Source organism: Diadema antillarum, unplaced genomic scaffold (assembly GCF_040938485.1).
Source record: "Diadema antillarum isolate AM-2024a unplaced genomic scaffold, OU_Dant_1.0 seq00000810_RagTag, whole genome shotgun sequence".
NCBI classification, from domain to species: Eukaryota; Metazoa; Echinodermata; class Echinoidea; order Diadematoida; family Diadematidae; genus Diadema; species Diadema antillarum.
The window spans coordinates 368,178-394,994 of NW_027271690.1; the positions used below are offsets into that span (position 1 = coordinate 368,178).

A 26,817-nucleotide genomic window follows, 5' to 3' on the forward strand; every position below is an offset into this window, starting at 1 on the left:
TCATCATCATCATCATCATGGGCATCATCTCATCATCATTATCTTCATCATCATCATCATCATCATCATCATCATCATCATCATCATTTTCATAATCATCATTATCATCATCATCATCATAAAACATGATGACGATGGATAGATTATTATCATCATCATCATCATCATCATGGGCATCATCTCATCATCATCATCATCATCATCATCATCATTTTCATCTTCATCATCATCATCATCATCATCATCATCGTCTCCATCATCATCATCACCATCTTCATCATCATCATCATTAACATCATCATCAGCATTATCATCAGCATCATCATCAACATCATCATCATCATCATCATCACCTCATCAGCATCATCATCATTATCATCATCATCTCATCATCACCATCATCATCACCATCATTATCTCATCACCGTCATTATCATCATCATCATCACCATCATCATCATCATCATCATCATCATTTTCATAATCATCATTATCATCATCATCATCATAAAACATGATGACGATGGATAGATTATCATGGTGATCGTCATCATTACTAATCATCACTATTATGACTTTCCCCTCTCACCTGTTTTCTTCTTCTGTCTATGCCTGCTTTTCCTCCTCCTTCTTCTTCAAATTATTATGTTGAATTATTACTTCAACTTTCTCTCTCTTCCCCTTCTCTCTTGTCGTTGAATAACGTCTTGTGGTTCGATGACGCCCCTCTCCCCGTTAAGCTAAAGTGACTCTTATAGCCATTGTTAGGTGTGAGAGATTAACAAGTCGCCGTCATTTGTATTTTATCATTGTTATGGGTTTCATCAGGCTATTCCAAAAATCACCTTGAGAACAAAAAGATGTTATAATTTACCAATTAAAATGCATATGAAAGTTGACAATTTGTTTTCGTTTCAGTGTCAAACTCTGACCGTGAATCTGGTTTTAGCTCACTTGACTTGCTGAGTCATCTTCTTTTTTGTTCTTCTTCTACGTAATGAAAATTTAGTTGTCCGAAATAATTCACTGCTGATTGTATAGATGAGGGTAACTGTTAAAGATACCATAAACAATGGCCTTCTAAAACGAAAACAACAATTGACTAGATACTAGCATGACCAAAACCAATATCGCCCCCTCCTCATGGTGTGTGTGTGGGGGGGGGGGGGGGGGGGAGGGGGGGGGGGGAATGGAGAATCCTCGGATATTGCACATCAACGCCAGCGGTGAAGACTTTGTATTCAAACTATTATCTTGTTTTTATACTGAACTTTGCGTGTTCATGAAGAAATTCGAAATGACGTGAGATTAAAAAAAAAAGAGAACAAAGAAAGCTCAAACTACAACGCCATCAACAACAATTGCAATAAAACCATAGTTAAACAAACTGCTGAGATGAATTCGAATATCTGCACGTGGTCTACAATATGAATTTACCAAGATCATTAATCATCCAAGATCCAAGGAGGAAAATGATGTAAAACCCTAAGAGGGTCTGGGATTATGATCACGGATGAACGCTCTCCCCTAAACAAACTTTGTAACTGATGCCTCTTGTTTCTTTTTGTTTCAGAACTAGGTGTCAATCAGAGATCATGATATTACTCTAATGTGCGATCCATTGCCTGCAGGCACGAACCGCAAACGAGGGACAGAAATTTTTCGACGGCGGACGTATAATAATGACAACAGCGCGGCCGAATAGTTTTAGACCTTTCACAGCTAAAAGCCAAGTCTTCCAGTGCATTATAGTCATATAATTTTGAAACAGAGGGGTCTTATGTTAAAGGGATGATATCGTTTTGGTTGAGAGGAGGCGTCAGGTTTACAACCTTTTTGTGAGATAATTAGAAACCACTTCTGAAATATTAAAGGGCGTGCAATTCGAAGAGGAATTCAAAGTTTATTAGATAAAATGTATTGGCTTTAAAATGGCTGAGATATCTACAAACAATGAAAGATCATAATGAAAGGTGAGACCCATCTTTCATTAGACCACTTTGTTTTACTTTGTTTTTTGATGTGTCAGCCATCTTAAACCGATTTTCATCAAATAAGCTTTGAATGCCTTGGAGAATTGAATGCTCTTTAATATTTCATAAGTGGTTTCCAATTATCGCTCAAACAGTTAGAATCTGATTCACCATCTCAACCAAAACTATACCATCCCTTTAAAGAGGGCAAGCGGAGGGTAGCTCCTTGGCTTGCCTCAGCATTTCACCCGACATGGCGAACGATAATTTGAATTATGATGTCACACTGTCAATACATGAACCGAACCTACATACGCACGTAGCAGAGGTAGCGAGAATTGGAATGTAGGTGTGTTGCTATTGGAAACTGTCGCCGCATCTTTCTCACCTGCTGAGCAGGAAGTGATATCTTTTAATCGATCAGTATGATTAATTTTTGCTTTTCGTTTATTTTTTCAGTTCGTCATCTGCTAGTCTTGAAAGCTAGCTTTAAATAATGTATATCAAAACACCGACATAGAAACAATATTCTTTTTTTGTTTTATTTTGTTGTGTTTTGCTGTGTGTGTTTTTTTTTTCGAAGAAATGTATATACCTAACGTGTCTATCACACAGACATAGACAGTAGATTGTGCTATACCGGTTCATCATATGCGAGTCAGCAATCTGGTGAACATGATTACATGATGGTGGAATATTAATTTTTGTTATGTTCACCGAATCATGGGCAGAACATCTTGCTGTGTTCTTCAATCTAAGAACTTTTTCTTGCCGTGAGAAATGGGCAAATAATGCCAAATGACAGAACCATTCTTTTTCGCAATCGATAGCATAACTCTTTGTAGATTGTGAAGATAAAATCTTCTCCTTTACAAGATAAGCAAAGTGTCTTGAAAATTTGAAGTCATAATCAAAGTAATCAAAAGAAGCAAATTCCAATGCCAACTTACCTCTTTCTCTTATACATTTGTAAAAGCACATCCGAAATCACAGTTGTCGTATATGACCTGCATTATCACAAATTATTTCACCATTTTATCTCGTCTATCAGCATTTTCTGAAAAAAAAAAACAACCACAAAAACCTCCCCCCAAAAGATGAAATCCTCATTACCGAGGTTACATTACTCAATGAAATTGAGGAAAATTTCCTGAGAAAAATTGCGCTCAAGTCTTTTTTAGCATTTTTTTCTTTAAATTTTCCTCCTTCATGAGGCAGAAGATGGAGGAGTATCGGAAATATCTGGCTGGATGCAGGCGATTCAAGATGCCAGAGTCATTTGTCTCGTATCAAGGCGCGATGGGTGACTGTGAGTGAGACGCGAGTTCTTGGCTAATTAGCGGCGAAGGCGGAGCAGCCGGCTGACTTTTCCTGCCAGCGCTGCCCCGATAATTCGCGCTCATTTCCCGCCGTGTCACCTCGTGACTAAGTGGTATATGCAATGCGAAAGATGTTCAAGGGGAGGCGTAGGAGAGAAAATGAAAAAGAACGGCAACTTTATGGTGTAGATGAGGGCAGTAATGATATAGGTGTAATGAATATTTGCTTCATAATAATACATCTTTCTATGTCAATTGAGAAGCAAAGTAGTTAGGCTTACCATAATACTCTTGACAATATTGATAATAATTCCTATGATAGTGATGACAATAATAATAATAATAGCAATATCAAAGACAGTGGATGATGATGATGATGGTGATGGTAATGATTTGTACCTTCATTATTTCTTAATCTTTATCATTTCTTATGAAATCTTATGAATCTGAAAAAAAAAACAGTTATGCGTTATCCGTAGTTTAATTACTTGTGATATATGCAGTTCTTACAGTTTTGCGCACTAACTGTAGCCACAACTGTTATGTGGCAGGTTGGTTACCCTGTCTTGTTATGTAGCATATTGTTCTGTTATGAGCTTAGTTTAATGGTTTCTGTTTCGTTTGTTTGTTTTTTCCTGTTTAGTTGTTATTGTGTTTTGACTTGGTATATTTTGGTTTTGATGTAATTACTTTTTTTTTTTACACTTATGCAAATATGTTTCGATGTGTAATTGTTATATCTATGTTAACAGGGCTCTTTTTAAAAGCAGGCCTTTTGGCTCTGAAAAGACTACCCTGTTTTTAAAGAAGATTGAATAAATAAATAAATAAATATGCACTTCCTAATATTGTCAATATCATGCTTGACATCAGGCAGTGCGTAAAGGGAGATGAAATGAATCGCACCTGTAGAATACCTTGGAATGAAAAACAAAATTCTGCGGCGCAACAATCAAAACTCTCAAGTATCGATAGCTACCACCATATGAGATATTGTGGAAATCACCGAAAAAAAAATAAATTACCGCCATTTTCCCTTAAATCTCAGTTAGTTTACGCTCGAGATTCACGTGGCAACAATAGAGTGCAAAGCATCAAGTCCGTAATCGTCTGAACTGGCAAGCATAATTTCTAAATCTAGTGATTCAAACACCTCATATTCAACCGCATTTTAGATTCAAATTCAGTTTAGTTTTCAAGACATACGAAACAAACAACGTGACAGATTGTATAGAAATCTCAAATAGCATAGAAATAACAATTTCGAAGTGGTAAGAGTAGAATGATATCATCATACTGTATAGAAAGTATACAGGAAGAGTGAAGGGATTACATGGAGGAGAAGGAGAAGGAGAAGAAGAAAAAGAAAAAGAAGAAGAAGAAGAAGAAGAAGAAGAAGAAGAAGAAGAAGAAGAAGAAGAAGAAGACGACGAAGAAGAAGAATGAGACGAAGAAGAAAATGAGATTTATTTCACATTCTTCCTATCTCGTCAATGATAGGTATCCATTAATAGCTCCGAAAGCAGATTCAATCAATATAGGGGTAATCATACACTGACATTCTGCTCAATAGATCACTTTATTTTTCTTCCGCTAGATAGGCGATACGCCGAAGAGGGTCCCTTTGATCTATCACAGGGATACACAAATGTTTAGAAATGCGCAACCAAATACAGGCGGCAATGCCAAATAGATATCTCGTTCTTATTAGAGCCTGTATCCCACTCTCCTTGGAATCTCGTCTCGGCGTCTGGGTGTCATAGCAACGCAAGCGTCCGTCGCCTCTGAAAAACAAAAGGGGAGCGGTGCGTGAAGAGGAAGAGGGAGGGAGAGGGAGAGGGAGCTATACGGAAGAACACATCGCTTTGTTTTGTCTTTCTGTCTCTGCACCACAGCGTATCCCCCTTTGCACGGTCGGTGAAACCTTGAGCGTGTAAGTGGAGATGAGAGGGTATTGCTACCCATCGCGGTGGATCCATTGAATCTGATCTGAAATCCATCTCGTCCTCGGACTAGTTGGCTACCTTCGTGTGGGTCGTTCTGGTATCTTCTCGCTTCTGGTCCGCGACATATCATCGGTGGTATCTATGTCCCTCTATACCAGTCGATGTTCTTTGCCTCCCCTCCTTTTGCATCCAAGCCCCGCTGCGGGGGATATTTGTCTCTTCGGAGGGGAAAAAGTGTTCTAAATTGAATCCGTAGTTGAGAGGATGGGCAAAGTGAAAGAAGAATTAGTAGGAGAGAAAAATGTGGCCACACAATAACGACGAAGGCCGTGAGGAAGAAGAAGTAAATGATACAATAGCATAGAAGTAATAGTGGAAGTGGTATCAGCAGTGATGGTAAGGTGGAAACTATATTGCCAAAGAAGAAGGTAGACGGAATGAAAGAATGACATAATGAATGAAGCATCAAATCAAATCAAACAACAGAAATAGGCGAAAGGGATGAAGAGCAAGACAAGCAAGTTAGGAGGAGGAGGAGGAGGAGGAGGTGGAGGAGGAGGAGGAAGAAGAGGAGGAAATATAGATATCGCAATTGAATGCGAAGAAACAGATTGGATTGCAAAGTAGTCTATGTTTATAGTCTATGTTTATAACAGAGTATTGGCTGAATTTTTCATACTTTTCGCCTAAAGCGTGGAAATTTACAGGGCCATTTTCTATACGAACAGGTTTTGTGTCATACAAATTTCAGAATCATAAAAACACCTCATCAACCAAGCGAACCAAACCTGGGAGAAGAAACTAGTGGAGATGAGAGCATCATTTCCTCCGTAACACAAACGACGACAAATTTCCTTCACTGTGTTCATTCCCTTCTCACCTTCCCTATTAAAATTATTATTCTCTTATACAGGATAGGAATGAATCAACAGGTTAAAGGAATGGTATAATTTTGGTTGAGATGAGGCTTCAGGTTTCCGACTTTTTTGTGAGATAATGAGGATCCTCTTATGAAATATGAAAGAGCATATGAAAGTTTATTTGATGAAAATTGGTTTTCAAATGGCTGAGATATCGAAAGACCTGGAGGGTCTAGTAAAAAGTGGGAGCCACCTTTTATTAGGACCAAATTGTTTTATTTTGTTTTTGGATATCTCAGTCATTTAAAACCAATTTTTTAATCAAATAAACTGTCAATTCTTCTTATATAGAATTGTATGCTCTTTAATGTTTCATATAAAGAGTTCATAATCATCTCGTAAAAAGAAAAAAAATCTGAATCTCCATCTCAACCAAAACTATACCATTCCTTTAATATTCATAATAACCCATCTTTCACAAACAACAGCGCTAAAAGAACACGCTTCGTTAGCCTTTTTTAAAGTCCTCCTGTCGCGCTGAAGTAATGAACAGAAGTAAACTTACTTCTGTTCATTAGCACACTTGTGTGACGAAACATTATATTTTGTAATGTCGATATATGCACTTACATCTTATGTAAAAAATAATCGTCTTTACATGTTTTGTTGGAGATAGAAAAATGAATGAATGAATATCAAGCATAAAGTTTAGTGAAAATCGATGTTTGGTATAGTATACTGGACGGTGCATAATCAAGCAAAAACGAGCAGCTCACAGTCTAAAGAAAAACGGGGAAGCGTTTTGATGATCATCTGCTTCAACAAACATTACTTACAGTCGAGCACCTGAACTCAATAAATGAGCGAGTCAAATCAGAGATAAATCTAACAAAGTAGGGAGTGTAACCACGAATTTAGAACTCAGTGGCTACAATGACTTACAGATGGAGGCGAATGCAAGATAGGGTTGGGGATTTGTACGTAACAGGAACAGAGATGCATGATTCTTTAGTAAGAAAACATGTAGTTAGTTGTTCCTTTGAGATTGAGATTTTCATATGCACTTACCTCAATCTGGGGGTAAAGGTAAAATAGAAAATTCGAATTGCAATGACACCTATAACATTAAAACAAAACATAACTTGACGTTTCGTATATGCAAATCAACTTCCATCGAAATGTCAATTTCTTCTCCTCTTTCTCCGAAGACGAAAAAAGAAAAGAAAGAGAGGTTGTTTTGATAAGCTTCTTTTTAAGTTTTCCTCCTCTTTCATCTTTTATACGACAAAAGAGGAAAAAAACGGGGGGAGGGGGTGGGAAAGTTCCGAGACCGGGAGTGACATTTTGTTCGTTTCCTTGAGTGACCCTATTTAACCCAATCTGACATCGCGTTGCGGCGTTGGACACGACAACGGCTTGGCAGAAAAATTTTTCAAGATGCGACGGCGACCCTCCGGGAAAACGTCGAATGTGGAATGGGGGGAAGAAACAAACTGTCACCTCGTAGATGTCGCAGACCGAAGACACCAAGTGATAAACAGATGCACCCGATATCACCTCGCTCCAATCGCTACCAGGTGATTGCGGAGATAATCTTGGCGGCAAAATTCCTGCGTCCCGCCAGGAGCGATTTCGAGGGGGGATAATGCGACGGGGCGATCTTCTTTCGCTGTTTTGTGACGCGGGAGGGCATTCCGAGCGGAGAGGAGGCCCGGGCCGTACGGGGTCGCGCGAAACCTTACCCCGAAGACGGGAAATTGGCGTGTCGTGTCTGCTGCAAGGGCAGGTAAAGATGCTTTCACCCCGCGTCCGAAATGAGGGTGTCGGGATTACGTGAGGAGGGGGACGGGGTAGAGGTGGGGTAGAGGATGGGGTGGATGACAGGGGATGGTGGTATCATTGAAAAGATTTGCCTCCGCGTGCAGTATCATAGGAAAGGTCACTAGTGCTCTCTCCCTGGGAGGGAAGATACTAGTTTGACCTTCCACCCGAGCGTCGGGTATAGGTGACTATTGCCTATTACTTGTGTATCCATGTTCGTTGATGTGAACAGTTTCGTGACGTCATAAGATGTATTAAATGACAAGGAAAAAGATTACCACAATTAACACATAAATGATGGGAAATTATGAATAAATCACGGGAAAGATAATGATAATACCCCTTGCTATATTAACACATAAATAATATGAAATTATAAATAGATCGCTGGAATGATAATAATATCCCTTGCTATACCGACAATGTATAACTCTATCGGCTTGTTTGGGGATATTGATTATAGTCGTAATTGTAATGGTGATGGTACTTATACTGATGAAAATAATGATAATAATGATAATGACAATATTTACTTTAATTATACGACTGTTAGGCCTATTTCAATAAATACAGAAATTATTTTTTTTTGTAACTGTTACGAATGTAATGACGATTGACATGACAAAAATTTCAACGATTATTTCAGGCATGACTTGAACTGAACATTCCACACGCAGTTTTGCTTTAAAGTTCCACGCTTATCACATTTTAGGAAGAAATTTAGAGGAATATGGGGGGGGGGGGGAGGTTGGATGAAGGTTGTTGCTGTGTTGTTGTTTTTTCTTTATCGTTTTTCCAGTAGACATATCACATTCGACACACGCTGTCATAATGATAGGTTCTTCATATCTTTTTTCTTCTTTATCGACATATTTTCCATGATAATTGGGGAGGATATGTTTAAACAAGGTCGCAACCTTCAGGCCTTGTATCAGGGGTGGAAAAAGGGAGTCAGTATTTTTGTAAACAAGATGACAAGCACCAACCTTTTCTCGAACCCATTTACCTTGCATGACGAGGAACTGATTTCGGGGATGATATCGCATTCCCGCCGGGCGGGACTAATCCCTGGTCCCGAGAATCAAGCCGGAAAAAAAAAATCTTTGTCTTCCCCGGACGGGTACAGCCTATCTGAACAGAAGTTCAATAGGAACTACGAATGGCTGTGCTTTTTCTGACGAGCTTTATGAGTTTAGAGGAGATTCGATTCGAGAGACAAACAATGGCAGTGATTCAAGTCTACATCGGCATGTCTGTGGTTGCTCATAATCATTTATGTCTCTGACGCATAGGAGGAAACTTTTTTTTTTAAACAAGCGATACCACTGACGACAAAATTTTACACGGCACCATGGCGGTAAGGGGAGGGGGAGGGTGGAGGGGAGTTTGGAACAAAACCCCTTTAAATATAGAGACTGCCGCCAAAGTGTCTCCGAGAGCGAGATCAGCTTCTTCACAACAAAGGGATAAACGTGACAATTCTGTCGATTCTTCACGTAGCCAAAGATTCGCCTATTACCCAAGTCTTATGTCTCAAACTTACTCGTCGAATGAAACAAGGTATATGAAAATACAACCTCAAAACACATCACAAACACATTCTTCTTTTTCTGCCAAACGTTGACGGTCTAGAAGATTAAGGAAACAGCATTTGAAGATTCATTTCGATGAAACTCAAGAGAAATGGGGAAGAAAAAAAAAACAGAACAGAGAATGTCACAGCGGCCTTCCTCCTCCCGTGAACTTGATGGCGCTAGCGGAAAAACGTGGTAATACTTTGCGCATACAGACAGGCGGCGTCACCCGTGTTATGACCGAGCACGTGCGGGCGCATAATAACGACGAAGAAGTGGAAGAAAATCGCTTTCCCGCGCGCACTGGACTGCGACGCTGATCGCGCGGGAGCACGTCTCCCGTTGCGCAAGTTAGCGCGCGTGTATTTAGGAGAACCACGAACCAAGACACATGACCTCCTATATTCATGACAAAATCCTTTTGCTTTGGGGTCAAAATCCCCCTGCTCTGAGCTTCTTGAGCGAATTCTTAAACATCACCCTCTGACTAGGTCAACTCTGTCATAAATCATGTAGAAATTAACATGGGCTTGCAGACCAAACTTTAACCATTGGCAGTTATATTTCCATTGGCTAAAAATAAATGTTTATTTACAGCAATGGCCAGCTCAATGTAATCAAACTCATGGATGCTTCTCTCGCCCGTCAAGAGCAGAAAACGACAACGAAATGAAAATATCACAAAACGCGCATCATTAACTCCACAGACTTCCTCCGTTGACACCTCTCGGGTAGTAGTATTCGTTGGAAAAGTAATCTCTGCTTTGACAGTTTGAAAGTAGTTTCCGCGATGTTTTGGAAGTTCATGTATCGACTGAGTGAGTAGGACTTAAAGTGTAGGCTAATTTGTGGAAGATACGCAAAGCCCACACAAAGGATGCTAGCAAAGGGACAGGTGTTTACGTCATAAATGAAGGATGACGTCTACACTTTCGCTTCAACGTCATTTCGACACTGGGGTGTGTATGTGTGTGTGTGTGTGTGTGTGTGTGTGTGTGTGTGTGTGTGTGCGTGTGTGTGCGTGCGTGCGTATTCATTTTTATTGGCTATAGACATTTTAGCATGTGTAGTGGGAGAAGAGGATTGTGTTAAAGGTTTTACATTTGGGAAACATGAAGTGAAACAAGTTTTTATGCAGATGATCAAGGTCTAACACTTTTTGTAGATGAAAAGGTTACAATATACAAAATAAGTTGTCTCAGAATAAATAAAGAGAAAACACACTTTGTTTGGATACGAAAGGAATATGATAAACCAAAAATATTTTCATTTTGGAAGTTAGTACGAGAAGTAAAGATTGTAGGAATCTATTTTTATTTGGATTTTAAATTAAGGGGGTAAATGAGTTATAAGGAGACATTAAGCACCATAAGAAGATTGTTAGGGTGGTTGAAGCAAAGGGATTTGACTCTTACGGGCAAAGTGTACCTTAAGGAACTAATGCTTTATCAAAGTTGAATTATGTTTCTTCTACTACAGCAGTTCCAAATTGTGTAATGATAGAGGTTGAAAAAATTATATTTGAATGTTTATGGAATGGAAAAGATAAAAATTAAAAGAAATATTATGTGTCAAGATTATAACAATTGGGTCAAAATTACAAATTATATATATATATATATATATATATATATATATATGTTCAGGCGCAGCGGATAATTTGGTTGAAACGTTATCATATGGAAATAAGAATATGAGTTGGATATTGTGTATTTTGATTATTGTTGTAGGTCAGTAGGAGGTGGATTTATATTTCTTTGTAATTAATAATGGGATTAAAATTGAAAATTCCTCAATTTTATACGGTTATTTTGAAAGTGTGGTAAGAGATTAGTGAGTGTAGGAATATAATGGATTGAGAGTTTGAAAACCCGTTTATTTTCAATAATAGAAATATATGTTTGAAAGGGAAGTTTGTTTTTTTTTTCAATCAAAAATTTATATGAAAAAGAAATGTACAGAATTGACCATATTATATTGGAAAAAAGTCATGATAAGCCGGTTCAAGATTTTTTAAATCTAGGTATGAACAGTATTTATTTGTTGTTAACAACCATTGACATTCATTATGATATAAAATTATTAACAAATTATTTCAAGAATGAGAGGATGATTACCAGATTTCAGCATATAGTGTGGTGACGTTTGATTTAGAATGAAGATTTCAGTACACAAACTAAAATTAAGAGATATAAAATTCGCGGAAATGTTATGACTTCTCTATTAATAATTTGCAGAAAGTGCATGATTTAAAGACAAAAGATGGCCATAATAGTTTTGAGTATATACTGGGAAAAAAAAAGGAAAGAAATATTTGTTAAACCAAAATCCACAGCGCTTCCAAGTAAACGCAGAAAATTTCAATTTAAGTTATTACACGGAGTGGTTTACATTAAAGATCAACTTTTAAAATTTTTTTGGTTCTGTAGCAAATAACTTGTGTTTGATTTTTGATTGATTTTATTGTTCCACATTTCAAAACATCAAACATGATACGATCGATTGAACATAAGATTGAACATAGCGTCGTAAATTACAAAAAATACAAGAGAAGACAATTTAACAAACATGAAATGTGGGGACCTACTAAAAAGCAAAGCTTGTAATGTATAGGTCCCTGTATATATGAAAGTGTTGGTCTTCTTAAACAACCTAGAAACGAAAACTATGAAAGGAAGGAAAGGGACGTAAAAGAAAAGAGAGCAAAAAGAGCAAAGGAAAGGAATAAAATATACGAAAGCATAGCGAAATACAAAGTAGCCACCTGTAACGCGTTAACAAGACTCCTTGTCACCCGAGCAACACAGTTACGTAACTGTAAGAATGCGCAAAAACGCACATGATACATAATGATTCATTAATTCAGGAATAGCCTTGACATAAATGACTCAGTAAAAAAAAAAAAAAAAAAAAGGCAACCATGGAATACATATGATAAACAACGAATCTGATAAAGAAGAGGGAGTTCAAATAAAATTGCATGTTGTATTATTAGATATAAGCCTGCACAAGGGATTTTTTTAGTTTACGTTTAAAACAGTTCAATGACAACGATTCAATAATGTCGGAGTCAAGGCTATTCTAGAATGTTGGACCTGTATGTACTATTGTTTTAAGAGCAAATGCAGTTCTCACGGGAGAAAAGTGAAATGAATTTTCCTGTCTTGTAGGGTAGGAATGTATAACTTTATTTTTTACAAACATGGGAGTGAAAGCATAAGGTAATTCGTCTTTAGTTAACTGGTACATAAATATCCCAAGGGAGTAAGAATATATATCAAAAATCTTTAAGAGGTTATTACTTTTGAACAGAGGGCTTGTCGGTGCTACATAATTGGTACAATTGATAATCCTTACAGCTCGCTTTTGTATTCTAAAGATAGACTCCAGGCGTATTTTGGAACAATTCCCCCAGGCCAGTATGCTATAATGAAGATACGGCAATAACAAAGTCGAATATAAGGTACGTAATATATATGTGGGGAAAACATGCTTAAGCTTCTGTATAACACCCAAATTTCTTGATAATAACTTACATAAATGATTTGTTTGTTCTTTTTATAATCAAGAAATAGAAACTTAATGAATAATTTATTTCTGCAATGTCGGATTGTAAGAGATATGTGGAGAGTAATTAATTGAATGTAACTTAATAAAAATATTGGAAAACCTCCAGTGTGTGTGTGTGTTTGTGTGTGTGTGTGTGTGTGTGTGTGTGTGTGTGTGTACATTCAATATATCGTGTCCAAGGAAAATTTCGCGTGCAAGGTATACTCATGTAACCACCAGAGCGACTTCAAAGTGAAAATCAAACCCTTGGATCAGATTTTTTTTTCCCTGCAGTTGGTGTAACTGATGTTTGAGGTTTGTTTGTTTTTGTTTCTTGTTGTTTCACATTCCACATTTTACAAGTAAATTATAAACACATCAAGAACTGAATTCACAAATTGTCGAATGCAAACAAATATGAAAATGAATACATGTGAAATACGAGGAAACTACATAGAATCACTGCTTGTATTGATTGCGTGATTCCCAGAAGCTAAGAAAAACAAATGAATTCAAATATAGAATGAAGTCTGAAATAAAAAACGAGGTGTAGAATAACCATGTGTCTTTTTCCCCTTTTTCCACAGACTTTGGATGAAATTTGTTTGGCATGCTGAAAGGCGTCACTGCCAACTGCCAACTATAGGGCTAATATAGACGATATACATGTACATGTGTCCATATTGGTGATGACATAGATTATAATTGTATCAATTATATTTATAAATGTATTGATTGATGTATTGGTGTAACTTAATTGTTACACCAAAAGGTAGGTTTATCATTCGAAGTTTAACAACGTATTGTAAAACTGTTAGATCAACTTCAGGGGAAATCCATTAATACACGACTGTACATCACTCTATACCTTTTCTATGGCAGGTATACGAAGTTCTGATAAATCGTGACTAATGACTAATGGATAAGTCCAAGAAGCCTGGACTCTTGACTAAACTGAGATGTTTTTTCGGATGCAATGAGTGACTTCTGACGTGCCTGAACAATAAACTCTTCATATAAATATTGTACTAAGATGCCCTCAGTCTTTGTTAGACTCTTTCACAGGGAAAAGTGGAGAGGTTGGGGGTTATATTTTTTCAGCTCTACAGGGTGCAAGTATATAGTGTATTTACGTCATTGTGTCACCCTTATGTCATTCGATTGTGACTGTGCAATACACAGATGTGATGTCTTCAGCAATACATCAATTCTCCTTACATGAATGGTGCGTGAACCTTATTCTGTTCTTCTTTCTCTCTCTCTCTCGCGTTTTGCTGAGGTGTACCAAATAATTCTGCTTAATTACCCGAAATTGCGCCCGCCTATAACTCCGACTTTGTACCATGAAGATAGAAGTTCTTTCAGTCTTTTTCTTTCTCTTTTCCTTTTTTTGTTATGAAAGAAAAATTCTTCTCTCCATTTCCGTGGAGCAACTCGACTAACCTTCACAGTGACACGTTTGAAGAATGTCACTACAATGCTACTGCGAGGTACAGAAGTCAACAGCTTATTGCATTATTCAATTTGAGCGAAGTGCGTTTGACACGGCTTAACTCGTGTCAAATGGCGCTGCTAACTGCAGATAATTGTCTTTGTAATTGCAGGTGAATTCCGGGACCAGCGTGGGTTCCGCTGAGCGTGTATTCGTCAATCTTTTCTTACGTTTGTTCCTAACTTTGTTCTTCATTTGTTATTTATTTATTTATTTTTCTTTTCAAAGGGGGTTCCATTAAAATGGAGGCAAAAATTGGGCAGAATCCAAACGCTTATCAACTGTGATGTCGAGGACATGAGACCAGTTGACTCCCAAAAGAAAACTCTTTATCATCACCCCCCTCCCCGCCCTTTCAAAGAGCTTACACGTATATGCATGCTTTGATACAAGTAACTTTAAAAGATATCACAGCACAAATTAATATATCTACAAATACATACAGTTATGCATTTCTCTTTCCGTTGGTCCAAAAAATCAAAGTCACATGTAGATTGAAGAAAATTCACACCTCAACCTTCAACCATCTGATTGATATTCTCTTGCTTTCCTTTATAGATTTGACTTAAAAAATATATATATATATATATACATCGTATTCTAAGGACAGCATGAAAGAAAGGGATATCAGAACAAAAAGTTGATTTGTGTGACACCTTTATCCATTATTTTATTCTCCCGAATGACGACAGCAATAACAGCAATCATTTAATCCAGATAAAGAATTCAACCAACTCAATTTATTCAATGTTCCAGCTAAACTTGAAATCGAAATCATTGGGCTCGCAAATATAATATTATATATATATATATATATATATATATATATATATATATAGTGACAACTTTGAGCGTTTATATATATATACATATATATATATATATACAGGTCAGTTAAATTCCATGTAACTTTTCATTTAATTCTATGCTCTACGAGAAATGGTTGGATTCAAAGATGAGTCGAGGGTGTAAAGTGTGGAATTTACTTTAAAAAAAGAAAAAGAAGAGAGAGAGAGAGAGAGAGAGAGAAAGGGGATTATAAGACGTGTGTTAATATCCTGCCGTAACTTTCTCACGGAAGAGGGCACCCACTCATAGCGTCTAAAACAAACTAAAAAATCCGCAGACGAAGAAAGATCCAAAAACTAAGACCTCAGAATAAGTATAATGCACGTATCAAATCCAATTGCTCTTCATGTTCTGGATGCCTTGGATAACAACATCAAAGGAAGAAAAAAGAATTTCTTCTTCAAATTCTTTCATACATTGAGGGAGTTTTTGGGATTTCAAAGTTTTACATGTTTTCGCTGAATAATGATATTGGTCGCTGCCACCATTGCAAAATACTAGTAGCTGAGCCAATGACCTCATCAACTCACAACTGTTCCCATGTTTTTCATCCAAATTATGTTTTGGCTGAGAATGTTTGTTTTTGGCTGATGATCAGGCTGTTGCAACTAAACACAATTTGATGAGAAAGACCGTATACGTTTTGATCTCTTTTGGATTTTACATAAGAAAAGGAGAATTTTCGCGACGATTTCTTTGTAGGTAAATGGAAGACATTTGAATCCACGTCAGCATCACAACGTCCAATCTATTTTTGTAGTTACAACCATAACGACTGTTTCATAAAAGCAAACCAAACCAAGCCTTTAAGTAAAAAAACAAACAAAACAAAAAGACTTCCTTCATCAGTGTTGATGTTGACGAAATCTGTCTCCAATTCTATTTGTTTCACTTTATCTCCACATATTTATCAAAAAACAACAACTTGGGCATGAAGAGAAATCGCACTTAACTTTGAAACTTGTGAATTAGTGCATGACTATTTTCATGTCATCATGTTTCTGCAAAGCATTTGTGTAAATAATCTTAAGGTTGCTAGCTCGAATCTGAATGTCTGACTCCTTTTACGAATGATTTGATGTAAAAGATAATCATAAGGATATCAATACCGGTAATAACAACTAATAACATTGATATCAAAGCAATGCCGGTGATGGCGATGAAAAACTAATTTTGATTCTACCCTTTCGATTACTGTTACTTCTAGCGCTCATAGTATATTATAACAAAATAATTCCAATTAATGATCATATTGATAATGATAACAAAATATTGCTATAGTATTATTGTGGATGGATTTGTGTTGTTACTATACTTTTGTCATCAACAGAAACATAATCATTATTCTAAGTGATAATATATTCACCCTTATCATTATAAAATCATAGTGGACTAATTATCTCTGAATTTATCATTTTCTTGTAGCACTATCTTTCGAAAGTTATCGCAGCTACCTGTATGTACTCTAAGTTGAAATTCATCACTAGAAACATGATAAATATAAATCATGACTTTAAGAAAATCCTGATATTGCTGACATGAGCATGTCTTGGCATGAAGTGAAACGAAGAGAGAAGAAACTGTTTCACACATAATTATTGTTGACTTCTTGGTACGGGCTCTCTATTCCGGCTTTATTACAGATTGGTGAAACTTAATATCATCAGAGGTATAAGACGTGGCACCAATGACAAAAAACAAAACCAAAAAATGAACGTCATGAAAAATTTAGGGTCGGTGTAGTCATGAAGCGTGAAAAAAGCAAGACTTCCTCATTTGTCGTTGCTACAAAGTAGCTCTCCTCGTAGACAAAACACGTCTAGAAGGAGCCCATAGATCCAATTCGATGCTCTGTAAAAACCCATTGAGCCACTTTTGTGACTGCAGATTGGGGGGCCCCAAACGCATTTTCACGCCATCCATAAATGACCAATAATTCGCCAACCCCGGGGTGTCTGGGGGCTTTGTTACGGTAGTGCAAGAGACCAAGTGGAAAGTTCAAGTCATACGACCATTAAAATGGGCGACTAAAGATGAAGATGATTGTCCAAGATCGGGGGAAAAAGGCCGATATTCGACGCCAAAACTGAAGATTAGTATACCACGAAGAGGAGCCTCGGCGTGCGGAGAAACAGTTTAACCCCGCCTCTGGATTTGATTGGCGAAGAAACTCCGCAGACTGCGCAAGCGTACAGGTGGTTTATGCAAATTTGCCTTCTTGGCAATAAAGTTTACGATCGATTCAAAGCTTGGAGCGCACGAGGTGTCGGCTGTCTGCTGCCAGTCATTCACGTTGACTTGATTTGTATACGGTTCGATCCGCGAAGGAAAAACCGTGTGTTATCGGTGTTCCTGGAAAGCTGTGAAAACTTAGGAAGGGCCTGGATGAACGGGACCAAAGGTTGGGAATCTTCGGGACCACAGAACGCGGAGGAAAAATTGTCGGCGGCTGGACGTTTTGACTCATGTGGTTCGGACACAGTCAGGGATCCGAGAGTGATCATGCGATCCAAAGCTAAAGCGAGGAAATTAACAAACACAGGTGAGAAGAAGTTTGTGAAGCGGGTATATGATACCCTACTCCCTTCTAATCCGTAGCCCGCTGGTGAAGGGTGATAATGTTTCGAGCGTCTGGATCACCGCTCGTTGGTGGTGCGTTATGTGACGCATCTGAAGTGTAGAAACTTTGTTTTCTTTTACGCACAACTGGAGTTTACAGTAGTCCTAGGAGTATTCTCTAATATTTTACCATTATTTGTGCATGAAGTTTGTTTTTGTTGCCCCAAATCTGTGTCAGTGATCCGCAAGAATGTAGAAATGTTTTGTCAGCGAGGATTTCTCGCTCCAAGGTCATTGAGCCATCATATCCAGGCCGTTGCTCCCCCGTGCTTGTTTAACCAAGCACCGGTACTGCGCGCCAGTTCCACTGTATGAGATGACGTTTTATCACTTCGAAAACTCGTGGTAGTGTAGCACTGTTGTTACACACGTCTTGAATGTGGTAAGACAAGTGTTACACTTTCACGTTTGAACACTGGCAGTTCTTAGGATTAGGACATAGAAATAAGTGACTATCTTCATTGCAATGATGCTATAAATGAATGTCCTGAAATCATGGGCTGATTTAGATTAGTGAGGCATAGAGGTCCTTTTCAATCATCTGGTTTTCCTTTTAATATTGAAAAAATGTATGTTTTTTACATGGCTAAAATGAAGCCACTGCTTCTCAAAACTTGAAGAATACTAAATAGTACACAGAGATGCTGTTGTGTGCTCAATAGTTTGAAATGATATATCATGTTCTAAAGTGTATTTCTTTACCTCTATGGAAAGGGTAATGAATGTTGATAACAGAAGATGTATTGCAGTGGGGAATATCAATATGCTTTATATTCTGATTAATATACATAAACAGTAAATGAGATAGTGTTGTTGAAACAAAGTCCAAAAAGGATTGGCAAGATTTTTAGCATAATTTTATGGAAATCTTGCAAGTTTGAGAGCTATTTAGAGGTTTTCCATCATGCTCTCACCTAGAAGAGAGTTACATAACTTGACGTCTTGAGTACATCCCTATTTCTGCCCCCAGTCCTACTCACCAGCCTGTGATAAATGTCATGTGGCACTGTATGTGGAACATAGCTGAAAGGGGTCACCACTGGCATTTTGTGTAGTGCCATAGGCATTATTAGTTTGCTGTATGACATTAATTGCAGTTATTAGATAGTCCATTCAACCTTTATATGATTTTACATCTGATCACATGAACTAACAAAAAAAAAAAGAAGTGATTGTTAGTGTATATAATCAGGATATACCCAGTTTTACATTTTGTGGATTTTATTAGTCATTCTCTTTAATATAGCTATCATTTCTCATAGGAGGGATTATCATGAATTTAATTTCAGAAAGCTTGTCAAAGGACAAACTTGGCTGAACTACCATAAACTATCTTTATGCATTTTAGCTCATGTTTCTGTAGTATATTGTGCCATTTGTTGAAAGCAAATATCAGTAGACTTATAATACATATATCTTCACCAAATCTGCTTATTGAAATAGCCTCATGGTACTCTGATTACCTACTCATAAAATAATATAGACATCCCTTTTGTCCAAGGATTGAGATATGGTAATGGTATTTTAAGTTTCGCTACTTCATTTAACAGTAAATTTGTCCAGCACTGGTATTGTTTTATTTCAGCTGGTCTTCTTTGATTCATTTTTTAAAATCAATTCCTTTGTTGTTATTATTATCTTTTTTTTTGGAATACTGTTGTTAATATTTTAATTCTGTTTCTCTTGAGAGAGAAAAACCCTAAGTTTGGTAGATGACCCTGAGTGTCTGGTCATTCGCTGGTTACTCCAGACCATTATTGTGCAACCAGAGCATGAACTGACATCCAAGGCAAGGGGAATTTTAGCTGATGCAGTTCAGATTTAAAGCTATGGTAGCAGGCATACTTCCACGTGGGAAAAAAAAAGATAAACCATTGAAAGTTTATTTTCTTTCTGTCTTTTTACAATCACATGGAAGGATATAGGCACCTAATACCTGTTTGGTGGGTGTAGACTGAAAAGTGAGATAATTGAGTTTGATTGACCATGGAATTTATAACACATCGTCCCTGTTCAAAACATTAATGTGTACTAATCATGCTACATAGCTCTCTTTGTATGGGTGATTTGAAGTTGTTGGCTTGATTTAGCTCATCAAGAAAATCAAGAGTACACAAAAAGCATTTAAGCACATAACCATTTTGGAGAAATGGCATATATAATCAAAATTAGTAGATGCTAATGCAACTGCAATTGAGCATTATTTGTAGTCTCTTTTTCCTCAAGGTAGGCCTAAATACCTGAGTGAAAAATCTAGGTAATATTTTGATAAGGATTCCAGGATATACAGCATATTTTGTATATTTTGTAATTTTCATTGAGTCACTGGTAGAATTAGTAGCTGTAACAATCATTTTAATCTTGTGCATTAAACTGGCCATTGAACAAACTAGTATGAGACTATTAAAGTGGAATGAAACAAATGCTGTTGAATGTACATTGTATCCTTAGCAAGGCATATATCAAGGCAGCTGTCCAAATGTTTAATCTCCTCCAAACATTTTACTTACTTGATCCTATCAAAGGGATTCCATGAAATTAATATGATTCGAAACAAAATTTAGGCGTTGCAATTTCTGGAATTTGTATTCATCAGTGACTATTCTGTGTTGGGTGTTGGTGGAATTCCATCATAAATATAGCCACGATTCAAACAGAACGATTACTTGTTTTTGATATTTGAACACTGGTAGGGAGATAAGGCGTGACCCCCCTTACAGACACCATGGAAGCTTCCCTATGTCAATAGACATTGGTATTGTGGAAGGAATATTGGATGACAAACAAAACAAAATGCCATGTATTGTCAGGGAAGAAGTAAATTATTTGAGATATTACGTGCAAAATCGTGCCTCTTGTCGGGTGTAGTATTTCAAGATGCACATTTAGAGCACCTGTAATTGACGTGATAAATAGGTATCATAGTAGCATAATGCATGATGAGGATTTCTCCTCTTTTGGCAGGGAAAGACAGCTTAGGACAGTAGGCCTTATATCTTTAGTGCACAGGGTCATGTTGTTGTTACTGTTGTTGTTCATGAAAAAAAAAATGGGGCAATGTTGAAAATGATTTGCCCCAGCCAGTATTGATATCAATTCAAACAGTGATATAAACAGATAAAAAAAGTATTATTGTTTAAACCTTTTGGCTAATGAAGCATCTCCATGAGGGAGCCCATAATGACATTTATCTCTATGCGTACCGAAGTCTACAAGAAAAGAAGAAGAAGAATAGAAAAGCCTCCACATTAAAGCTCATAAAATGCATGTGAATAATCTGTCATGTTGTGACAAGTAGTTATGAACAATTTGTTTTCAAAAGAGGTAGGTATTCATTAGGATTGTGTACATTATGGGCAATTTGTGCTGCTGTCACACACACACACACACACACACACACACACACACACACACACAAAGGTTTTGTGATATTGAGTTGAATAGACAATATTGGAATGCTTCCCTTATTTTTTTTTCTCTCTGAAAAAAACATGTTAAAATGATGGTGATTACTTTATTTCCATATAATATTTACATTGTAAGTGCTTAGTCTGTGCAGAAAAAGCCCAGACAAAGATCCACATGGGACAGCATTGCATTAATTAACACTCAGCTGGATAGGAAGTCCAGAGAAAAGAGATTTGTTGATATATGATTTTAAGTTGGTATATAAATGAATGAGAAGTATATATTGCAAGATATGCAAATATGTAGACCGATATTTTATGCTATGTAAAATAATACAGACAGAGAGGGGGAGGGGTAAGAGAGAAAGAGAACAAGGTGAAAAAAAGGAGATAGGGCCTATTACTGCATTTCTATAAGTGTGCATTGAATATATGCCATGCCTGGTGAGATTAGGAATATGAATATGCTAGTGGCATATAAATCTACTCCTCCACCGATGGATGTACTCACCTCACATCCGCACATTTGCGTCCACAGTGTCAACTGTTCATATCTTAGCAATTTATCTCTTTTTGTTGAGTGATTAGGCGAGATATATCATCTGCAATATTTACTGTGCTGATGGTGAGGCATACCCAAAGTATGCCTTGAATGACATTGGTAGGTCATCAGTGCCATGTGTCTGGGATTGATACATGTCCCTCTAAGAGCACATTGCAAAAAAACAAAACAAAACAAAAAAACACATTGTCAAAAAGCACATCACTGAAACTGCATATTGCTAAAAAGCATATTGCTAAGAAAGCACATTGCTAAAAAAAGCACATTGCTAAAGAGCACATTTCTACAAAGCTCATTGCTAAAAAGCACATTGTTAAAAAGCAAGCCTCAACACATACGCACTATGCATACATCTACTGCATTGTTTTTTTCTGAAACTCTAATTGAAAATGAGCAAAGACCATGTATGCAAATGCACATTCATATGCAACATACAAGAACAATTATCATGTTGTTTGTTAGATTCCCTACAAGAATGACCAATGCATTCCAGACCAGAATTGCTGAACAACAAAGTTTATAAACCCCTGTGGGAGTTCCTGGTATCTTATGGTAGGATGACAGTAGGCTCCCTCCCCTCTACCCATCAGTTATGATGTTTTCAAGTGTCTTCTTCTTGAATAAATGGGGGAATGGTAGTTTGGGAGGGGGTGCAAAATTCAGACACCTGTGAGATGACAGTTATTGTCACTACGGAGGTCCCTCACCGACTGGCATTTGACACGACATGTAATGAACCCCGGGTGCAAAATGAGATCATCTGCCAACTGTTCATCTCCGCGAAGGGTCAGAGGTCAAGAACAGATTATCGGGAGAGAAGTGCCTTTTTTTTTTGCTATTTTCCAATGGAATTTCTCTCTCCTTTTCTGGGAAATTTATCATATTGGAAAGTGCAAGGATCTTTACACAAGTATGTAAATCAAAGTCCGTCTTCCCAAGGAGGTATACGCCTCTGTCTTCAAAACAGATGTGGATAGTGTACCATTTGTAAGTTGAAGAAACATTAGTTTGCAGTCTTTATGTGTAATGTATTGGAAGGAATTGACTTTTCCTTGTAACATCTACAGAGAAAATGGTATTTCCATTCCAATCATTACCCCCCCCCCCCCCCCCAAAAAAAAGAAGAAGTTTCTGATGTATAAGGAAAAGTGTCAAATGATATTATGCTTATTTATATGATTGGATGTAGTTTGGAGTGGAATTATTGGAATAAGAGCCAAAACAACCTCCTAAAGAAGTGCACTGTATGTGAAACCCCTAACTGAAATTCAGGTTGAGTATTTATTTCAAGTATTGTTTCTTGTACGATTAATTTTGAGGAAGTTTACTTTCTGTTGCTGTGTCAAGTATATTACTTTCACAATGACTAAGCAGCAAAATTTTTCCAGATAATAGTATGCTTGTGTAAAGATTTGAGTCATATGATATGTCATGAAAATAAGAGTTTCTTTCATCTTAAAAAACAAAAACCACAAGCAGAAATTTCAAATGTATGTATGATGTATGTTTTTTTTTTTCTCTGTAGTCATTAAATTGTACAGTGTAGAGGATAAACTTCTATAATGCAGCAAAAGTCTGACAGCACTTCATGGATGTATCAAAGTAGGATCGCATATAGGGCCTAATGAATATGTTACCTTGCATCCAAAATGTCCAGGATAATAGTGTAACTGAAGTCTGTTTCACATTCTCAAAGAAGGTACTTGTGATTACTTGTGAATAAATGTGCATAATAATGTTAATGGCCACTATATATGACATAGAATAGTGCCACATGTTAAGAAGTCATTAAACAATTAGATTTCCAAAATTTGGCTTTGCTTCGAGCTAGGTATTATGACACATTCTTTTATATCTTTAGCCAAAACTGAAACTCTGTAAAGTGCTTCTGGATATGTAGTTTCATATAAGGAAGCATAATATTCCATTTCAACGATAGATAAATGTGTGTAATGCCACTTTTTGCAGAAAAACAAACAAACAAACAATAGCAATAAAACATCCTGGTTGTGGACTTTGCACAGCCATTAAATTCTATCAAGCACTTGACAACTCTCTTTACAGTTTTACTGACAGAACGCAACATCAGGCTGTACAAGCAAATGACAGATTTTTACACTTGTATATTTAGAACAAGTGCAGCTTGCATTAAAAGTACAAGTGGAATTGCACAATAGCACTTTTTTGTGTGTGCAAGAAAACTGGGTCTGCGAAGTGGCCAGAAACGAGCAGTTATTCTCTTTCGACAATTCCGGGTGGACAGGGTTTGTATGTGAAAAATTCAAACTATGAATAACTTGTGATGTTGACATGTGGGGGAGGCGGCAGGCACACGCAGCAACACACTGCCTGTCGCACTGCCCGAGAGTATGGGCCGATGCGCCTGCACCAATAGCCTGAGAAGCACTGGGGGATTTGGGGGAAGAACCATGGCAAGGAAAGGGGGGAGCCTGCCGACATTTAGTACTTCAAACTGTCAACGAACGAGCTTCTCCCGTGTTTGCTGAGAAAACATGACACACAGGGACCAGTCAGAGATTAGGACAAAAGACTGGAGACCTAGTTAGCAGGCCTAAATACCCAGCGAATCACCTGTCTCTGTTTTGTCTCTTTCCTGAGAGATGCCCCTACCAGAGCTTCCCCACCACTTGGCTGCCAGCACCACCCTCCAACCGTTGCAAGCAGCTGACTTCTTAACTTAACCTCCGCTGAGTACCTCACACCCATGGCACAAAGAAAACTTGCTGTTTTTCTAAGTCTTGATGAATAGAGACACAAAGATTACACAGTGCTTGTTATTTAATCCCCTGAGTCCCAGTCTGACATAGGTCATCATCTGGTGGGATGCTGCCACAGAGAAAAAAAAAAGCAAAGATCATATTCAAAAAAAAAGAAAAAAATTGCTACTAGAGCAGCATCATCATTGATCATGCAAAGTTGAGAAATCTACCTCATGTTGATTAATGTCAGTAGGTAATACTGCATTGGATAAAACATGAATGTCACAAATTAATTCTTTGTGTACCATGGCATAATTAAACCCCATGTGTGCATCATTATTCTGAGACTGCAAAGCATGAGCACTCTTGGTTTTTTTTAAGCCATGTAACTTTTTAAAGACATAGACATGCAGTATAGCAAAGTTGTAGAGAAAACTTGCCGGCTTTTCTATGATGAAAATAAATGTGAGGAATGGACTTGCTCATGACACTTTCAAAGTACTGTGGCATATTGCGATTTATCGATCGCTTTATTTGCTTGTTAGTTGTTGTGTGTTTGAGCAAAATATGCGAAGTTGGCAAGCCATCATCTGAGTTGGGTGTGCGAACATGGCACCCAAAGAGTTAACTTACACAAGCCTATAGGTAAAGGCATTCTTGATACTTCATCATATCATCACTTACATCAGAATGATTAGAAATTAGGTTTCTACAACAGTCTTTCAAAAGAAAGTGTTTTTTTTTCTTCAAATGAACCGAATACTTCTATACTACTACTAGTTCCTACATATTGCTCTTCAAGTCTACCCATGGACAGTGGATGTTAGACTACCTTGTGAAATTGAGATGGTCATGGCATTTACATTTTTCTGATATTGATCACATTTTCATTAGTTTGATGAAATGCTTTCATTAAAAATACCTCCTATATTAGAATAAATTCTTTGAAGAGGCAACATACCTTGAGTGTGTCACTGGTTTTAAAGAAAACCTCTGAACACTTCTTGTATGATTTTATCATGGTTAGGTCTGATTTAAAGGGATAGAATCATAAGATCTTGGTATAAACTGAAAATAAAGCAGACAAAGAACTTTACCTTATTTCTTTAGATTTCATTTTTTACTTTTAAAGGGGTGGGGATGGGGGATGACTTTATTCAATGGAAATCTACCAACTCAGTACTATGCATGTCAATCCATTATGTTGTTTTAATGAGTATAACTATTTCTTGTTTCTGAACCGATAAAGAGGTATTGTTATTAAAGTTTTGTGGAGATGCCGTTGCACATAGATTTCATGGTGATCAACCTGCACATAACTATTTCTGCTGCAGTTGAAGTGAGTCAGGGAGGTGCACCTTCCTGAACTGAGCAACTGTACTTGAAAAATAGTAGGCAGTTCAGAGGGGAGCTTTCTCTCCTCTCTTCTTTTTTTTTATATGGCATGACAGGAAAAAAATATAAAGGCAGACATTTCTACATACTGTATGCTCTTCTGTGTTCCATTTCATATGTAAGGCACTCTCCATGCTGAGCTGGCTGATTAAGTGGGCATTGGCTGGTGTTTAACGACTGTTGCTGGGCCGTGGCCTCCGATGCCCCTAGCGAGAAAGCCAAGGAAGGAAGAAGAGGGGAAGGGAGAGAGAAAAAAAATGAGCAAGAGTTTTTGTTGGAGAAAAGAAGCATCAAGGGAAAACTAAGGTGGCTGGGGAGAGGGGAAATCGGCATTGAGTAAAGTTTAGGCACTTAGCACAAGAACTAGTTTATCTTGTGCTCCTCATCTTCAGCCCCTCCTTTGCATAGGAGGGAAAGAAAGAGAAAGAACCCGAATCAGCTGTGTTTTCAGCGAGTGAAGGATGGGGGGACGATTGTTCGGCATTCATAATATGAATCATCACATTCTCCGATACAGAGCTCCATTTTGTGGCCGTGGTATACCCCATCCTCACAATCGCGGCATGAAAAAGTAAAATGGACAAATTAATCTCGCTTTGAAAATCTTTGATGCGGTGCACAATGGCATCTTCCTGTTTTTCTGGTGCTGCTGCACTATCTCGCGGCTATCTCCCACCTTTTGATGTCATAACGTGGCTATCAAAATGGGACAAAGCCTGAACTGAAAAGGC

General features: G+C 37.5%; 1 protein-coding gene across 1 annotated transcript in view; it reads left to right on the forward strand.

Moving 5' to 3' along the window:
- Positions 1-17,644: 17,644 nt before the first annotated feature.
- Positions 17,645-26,817, forward strand: part of LOC139739649 (histone-lysine N-methyltransferase MECOM-like) — a 141,031-nt gene continuing 131,858 nt past the window's right edge. Inside the window, exon 1 of the mRNA XM_071650259.1 lies at positions 17,645-17,925. Within this exon, the coding sequence (XP_071506360.1) occupies positions 17,769-17,925 (157 nt within the window). The 5' untranslated portion in view covers positions 17,645-17,768. The remainder of the gene's footprint in view (positions 17,926-26,817) is intronic.